The sequence below is a fragment of the Nylanderia fulva genome, unplaced genomic scaffold (genome assembly GCF_048542155.1).
Source record: "Nylanderia fulva isolate GAGA-0341 unplaced genomic scaffold, ASM4854215v1 Scaffold652, whole genome shotgun sequence".
Taxonomy (NCBI): Eukaryota; Metazoa; Arthropoda; class Insecta; order Hymenoptera; family Formicidae; genus Nylanderia; species Nylanderia fulva.
In genome coordinates, this window is record NW_028190756.1 from 15001 (window position 1) to 21542 (window position 6542).

The 6542-nt window shown below is 36.0% G+C and overlaps 1 protein-coding gene across 1 annotated transcript; it reads right to left on the reverse strand.

The window, feature by feature from the left end:
- Nucleotides 1-171: 171 nt before the first annotated feature.
- LOC146720614 (uncharacterized) lies at nt 172-5068 on the reverse strand. Its single transcript, XM_085488220.1, has 4 exons — nt 4762-5068; nt 1314-1564; nt 677-836; nt 172-549 (listed from the first exon to the last, which is right to left on the reverse strand). The coding sequence occupies exons 1-4, from the start codon at nt 5066-5068 to the stop codon at nt 467-469; spliced, it is 801 nt and encodes a 266-aa protein (XP_085344346.1). The 3' UTR covers nt 172-466.
- Between the last annotated feature and the right edge of the window lie 1474 nt (nt 5069-6542).

The following is a 6542-nucleotide window of genomic DNA, read 5'->3' on the forward strand; positions in this document are numbered from 1 at the left end:
CTCGCCGCTCTCGCTCGCTCGTACGCGGCGCGCGCTCGCCGTTCTTTCGCCTTTTTCTTCCTCCTTCTTCCCCCCTTTTCTCCTTTCCGCTCCCCCTTCCTCGCTCTCCTGCTGGCTTCCTTTTTCCTTTCTGGCTTTTTCTCCTTGCCTCTTTCCTCCCCTCCTGTCTTCCATTTCTTTTCCTTGTATAACACAGAGACGATACGGAGATTCTATATCATCTTTACTCATATTAATATGTGTGCCACTTTTATCTTGTATGTTTTTGATCACTGAACCACCTCTTCCTATTACAACAGCTGCATATTGCTTAGGCACTTTGTATTGTGGTAGTGCTGTATGGTGATCTGGATGTTACTATCCGACGAGATTTCGTATCATCATCATTATCATCTCTTGTCTCATCATCCTTTGCAAATACAGAATATAAGATGTATTTTAAATTTATTGTCTCAGTTTTCCTCTTTCAGCAGCTCTTCTCAACCATCCTTGAATATGTTTTTTCTGCTTCTTTAGTTGTTTGACAATATCCTCCTATTTTAGAGGCACCTATTTAACATAAAATGAAACAAAATTATTTAATTTATGCAATTTAAAAAAATAGGAAACATTTACATTTTTTTTTATATTTTTGTTTGAAATTTTTAGATAAACTTTTCTAGAATGTAATACTCACTTATTAAAACTTTGCAAATATTAAGGTTACAAAACGCTTTTTTCTTCTTTCGTCCAAAAAAACTATATTTATCCGCAATCTCATTTGTTAATATCATAGATAAACATCTTCTAATAAATTCATATCCATTGTTCCCTCCTAATTGTTGCAACTCAGTCATCTAAAAAATAAAAATGAATGTTGTTTGTAAATTAAATATAATTTTAAAAGAATAACATTTTTCATAAAAAGCCTTAATCATTAGAAATAAGTTATAATAAATAAATAAATTATATTATATATGTATATATAGTGTTTAAAAAATGTCGCATATGCTGAGCACCATTTGATAGAGAAATCTAAGAAAAAATGTTTAATACTATTTTCCGATACGATGAATAGTTTTGCTGCAATTAATTATATTGTAATCAAAAAATCAGCGTGGGGCTATAAAAGGAAGCGATTTTTGCAGCTCCGCGCTGAATGACTGATTATTACAATAATTAATTGCGGCGAAACTATTCATCGCATCGAAAAATAGTATTAGACATTTTTTCATATATTTCCATTTTCTATCAAATGGCACTGAGTATATGATACTTTTATATATAATAATTATTTTTAAAATAAATATGTAATATGGTTGAGTAAAACTTACCGCTTTAGTAATTTCGTCGTCATTTTCTAAGACGGCTTCCACTATCTGCAGTTCTTCTTCGGTTTTAAGTGGAAAATTTATATCATTATCTTTATTATTAAATACCGAAATTATTTGTTCTTTTCCACGGGTATTTATTTCCTGAGAATTATTTTTTAGTTGCAACTTAATTTCTTTAACTTCAGAGAGTATATCCAGAACCACACTACGTATTAAATAATTTTGAGCCACTAAGTTGTTAACAGTCTTCTCTGAAAATTATTTCAAATTATTTAATATTATGTCTAGTTACACACACATGTACGCACACACGTGTATGTATGTATGTGTATATGTATGCATATATGCGTATATGTACTAATATGTATTCATGTGTGTGCATACATGTATATTTTTATATTATATATATATATATATATATATATATATATATAATTACCATCAAATTTTTCTCTCTTACTGAGGTGACTGTAGGGGGAATTACGTGGCGTACCTAGAAAAAATTTAATATATATTAACCAATTCTTGTAAAATAAAAATTAATAAAAATATTTAATTTTTTATTGTCCTTTATATATATATATATATATGTATGTATGTATATATATATATATATATATATATATATATATATATATATACATACACATATATTTATATTATATATATATATATATATATGTATATACATACATACATACATATACAATGTGTATATTTTTATATTCGCTTTCCTTTTTATTTCCTAATTTACTAGTGGGAGAAATCACGAAGTCGTCCGCTGTTGCGGAGAATCCGGAGTGATTTCTGGGATAGAGGGTAGAAATCACGAAGTCGTCCGCTGTTGCGGAGAATCCGGAGTGATTTCTGGAATAGAGGGTAGAAATCACGAAGTCGTCCGCTGTTGCGGAGAATCCGGAGTGATTTCGGAAGAAGCGGATAGAAATCACGAAGTTGTCCGCTGTTGCGGAGAATCCGGAGTGATTTCTGGGAGAACATGATAGAAATCACGAAGTCGTCCGCTGTTGCGGAGAATCCGGAGTGATTTCTGGGAGAAAGGTAGGAGAAGGACCAAAGGGTGTGAGGTAAATAATTGGGTTACCGAATCCAACGGCGAACCCAAAGACTCTAGTTTTTATGATTTGATTAAACTCCCGGAAATTGTACGAAGTATCGGTGTGAATGTGTTAGGTAGACATACTACTTATCAAGAAGAACCTTGGTCAGCTGGAGGTGGGTCGGTGGTTGACGACGGCTGGGATTTCGTTTTGCGAAATTAATACTAACAGAATTAATAATTCTTTCGGTTGAACACTCAAATAAAACTAGTTGAAGTTTGCGAACGGGATGAGACTGACTGAATGAGAATGAATAAGAATTGAGAGAAAAAGCCTGTGTGTTTTTCTCGCACGGTGTTACTCGTATATAAACCTCCTTGCTCCTCCTTCTCCATTAGTTGTTAATATCCCCGACGAATAAGGAAATTTTCAATGACGCTTTGGAGGCGTCCTTTGGTTTTGAAAATTAATGATTGGTTCGGGCTTTGTTTAGAGTCCTGGGTTTTGACCAATGGAGAATTTGTTCTTATAGAGGGAGGTTGATATTTTATTGCTCCTCTAGTTGTGACTCAAGCAGATATCGCGTCCGGTGATCTGTCAGGCGAGGATTGTTTAGGTTCTCGGAAAGTTTTATTGATTCTCAAGGGTTCTATTGAAAGGAATAGGCACCAAAAATTGTTTTCCCTCGCCTGTCACTTCGTGCCTTATCTGCGGGTCTGCGATATTTTGAATATCATTTTACACTCTCCGAAAGGAAAGAGATTCGTAGATTTCACAATTTATTACGTTTACTTTGCTTTTCGGGTCGTTCTCTATCCGCCTTTGATGTTCAAGATATCGCTTTGCGTTCTTCGAAAGAAAAGAATCATGAAGACCACAGGACGTAACATAAATAATTCTGAGCTAATACAGTAATGGCATCATCGCGGCATGACCATCTTGTAGAAGATAAACTTTTTAATGTAGTGCTCGCGTGTTTTAGCAATATGCTCCAACGATGCGTAGAAATGGAAAAGAAAGCATAAAGTTGTTGTACAAACCGGAAAAAATTTACAGAATCGATACATTCATCTACGCTGCATTCGCCAACTAAATTTAGTGAGTGTCCTACACAAGGAACGTAATACGCAAGAGAATTAACTTCTTTAATTCGTGCTTGTAATCCCGAGTATTTTCCAGACATGTTACTGGCATTATCATAAGTTTGCGCTCGACAGTAAACAATGTCAATTTCATTATTGCGAAGAACTTGTAATATTGTTTCATTCAATGATGCTCCAGTATGGCTATTAATAGGTAAAAAGCAAAAGTAGCGTTCATACACACAACCATCCAAACAGTACCGGAATACAATAGATAACTGATTAACGTGAGATACATCTGGTGTCGAATCTACAATAAGGCTGAAATATTTTGCTCTCTTAATTTGGCTAAGAATTTCGTTCTTAACTTTGTTAGCCATCATGTGAATAAATTCTTCACAAATATCTTTTGATAAATAGGAAACGTGCCCGCGATCTTGATTTGCATGCAAGTCAAAGTGTTTTTTTAAGAATGGATCAAATTTAGAAATCAGTTCCAAAACACCCAAGTAACTTCCATTATTTGGAGAACCAATCACTTTATGCTCGCCCCGAAAAGCAAGACCGCGTGCAGAAAGAAAACGAATTACTTCGACAATGCGTTTTAAAACTTCAGTCCAATACTTAATCTCATCTTGTAGCTGCTTAGCCATATAATTATTAATATGTGATTTTTCATGCACGAATGTGAGCCAAGTAAGCATGAATTTTTTGTGTTCTGCACTATTTTCATGTCCACTAATCTTTTCTTCTGCTTTCTTCCAATTGCTAAATCCGCCGTTTACAAATGTGTTTGTATTATTTCCACTAAAAAGCTTACAAACGTAACAGAAAACATTCCCAGTAGACTCTGAATATATCAACCATTTTCGCGTGCATTTTTCACCGTTAGCCAAAGTTCGTGAAAAAACCTTCGAAGATAAAAATCTGTTTTGATCTTTATATTGTCTAACAAAAGCTTGAAAATTGTTATCTTTTTTCTGAAAATATTCATAGCCTTTATCCAAATACTTTTGCCTCACATCATCATGCATTTCCATGGGCCACAGAAAGGGATCTTTATTTACAGGTTCTGAAAAGTATAAAATAAATAAGGAGAAAGAATAGGGAGAGAGAACAAGAGATAGGAGAGAGAGAGAGAGAGAGAGGACGGGGAGAAAAGAGAGACTGCATTGACAACTGACAAGATTTTGTTTGTCACCACAATCAGAAGATTCTAAATGTACAGAAAACTTGTGTAATTTTTACAAAAGCAGCAAATAAAATTTTATATTTTAATTTTGCAAATTGTAACCTGCAAAAACGTACCTATGACGAGCTTGGCTTTCCTGCTTATTACGTTCTGATTATTCATGTCACAACTGTCATCTGAGTGTTCATTACAAATGACAGCATCTTTAATACTGAGTTCATCACTATTAGTAGAAAGTACCGAATTTGATGTTAACACTGAGATTTGCTGAATCTTATCGTCATCTTCATTAGCAATAGTGCCTCCAGTTTTTATTTCGGCAGGAAAGAAGTTGGTCAGTTTCGGTAGTTTATTTTTAAAATCTTCATGTTTCTGTTTCGCTTTACGTTTCGAAGTACCACTAGCGTATTTTCGTGGAATCATCACAAACGATAAATGGTAGACCGATAAACATGGACTTTCCCAACGCATGCGGACGTCTTTTACTTTTATTCATGTGACAATTGCCGCACGCGGCAGGGCGGCCACAACGTCATGAGAAATAAACAAATATTATGGACTTTATATATGTGTGTGTGTGTGTATATTTTCAGATAAAAACACCAGTGTACTTTTTTTTACTGAACATTGTGTCTGTACACGATGATTCATTGTATGAGGAATGCAAAATTAAAATTTTTAATTATTTATTTGCATTCGATTGTTTATTTTCATCGATGAAATACAATTTTATTTGAAAGCTAAGGGGCCCCTTATAAAGATGGGGCCGGGGGCTGTAGCCCCCTTAGCCCCCCCTTAACCCAGGACTTATATAATATAAGAATAAAGGGGATATCATTAGAATATCGCAAAAAAATTTATAGATGAAGAAAATCTTGCAAATTTTAAAATCATCTTTATTTTTTGAATGATCTCAAGAATACAAAGTTTTACTGTGGATATCACGTTGCAGGACATCCTGCGTATATGTACACATACATACATACATACATACATACATTTGTGGCGATTACATCGTCACATACTTCCCTGAGATTAATAAGGAAAACACGCATACGAATACGAACACTGACATATACGAAAAGGACAAAGGCACAAGTAAATATAAATAAAATATTACAGACGAGACGAAAGACGAGTAGGACAGAAACGAAGAAATAAAAATAGATGGAAAATTCGCGAAGCCTCTCGAAGCCTAGCGAAGGGCGTTTTAGGAGGCAAGGTATAAATAGGAGATTTTTGAGATAACGATATACCGTCTTCGATAGTCGCCGCGCACGGACGCATTACTTTATTACTCCGAGCGAATCAGGTTTATGTATTCACGCGTACCGTTTACGTTGAAGAATATATTCAGTTAATTTAATCATTGCATAACTTTATTTAATTCCCGCATCGTTCCTCCTAAGCACACGCGACGCGCGTATATAACCAAAGTGGTGACGTCCCGACGTGATCGCGAGCGAGCGGGAATTCGCTATTCTTTTGTGCTCGCGTGAGAGAGCGGTACATTTTTTTTTTTACTTTTTTTATTGTGACGACCGGTGAGACGATCTATTCGATCGGACCCGGGAAAAGTGATAGTGACCAGTTGCGTGTAAAAAAAACGATTTGACATGATTGTGACGCGAGACGATGGAATGATCGGTTCGCGCGTAGAGACGGAGGCGCGGGCGTACGAGCGGCCGCGTGTGCGGATGCAGCAGGCGGCCTCGATCGCGATGCAGGCGGCCCCAAGTGCGATGCAGGAAGCCAGGATGGAGATGCGACTGGCGCAAATGCGGCTTGCGATGCAGCAAGAGATGGCAGAACAACTAACGGCCATACGTAAGTCGATAGAATCCATGGGTGATGACCGATATCGCGACGATGATCGACGTCGTTCGCGACCTCGTTC

Excerpts from the sequence above, each read along its gene's own strand:
- LOC146720614 (XM_085488220.1), bottom strand. The coding sequence starts at position 5,068 with ATGATTCCACGAAAATACGCTAGTGGTACTTCGAAACGTAAAGCGAAA. Across the intron at positions 1,565-4,761 it reads GAAAGCCAAGCTCGTCATAG|AGAAGACTGTTAACAACTTA; the intron begins GTACGTTTTTGC and ends AATAATTTTCAG. Across the intron at positions 550-676 it reads TATTTGCAAAGTTTTAATAA|GTGCCTCTAAAATAGGAGGA; the intron begins GTGAGTATTACA and ends TATGTTAAATAG.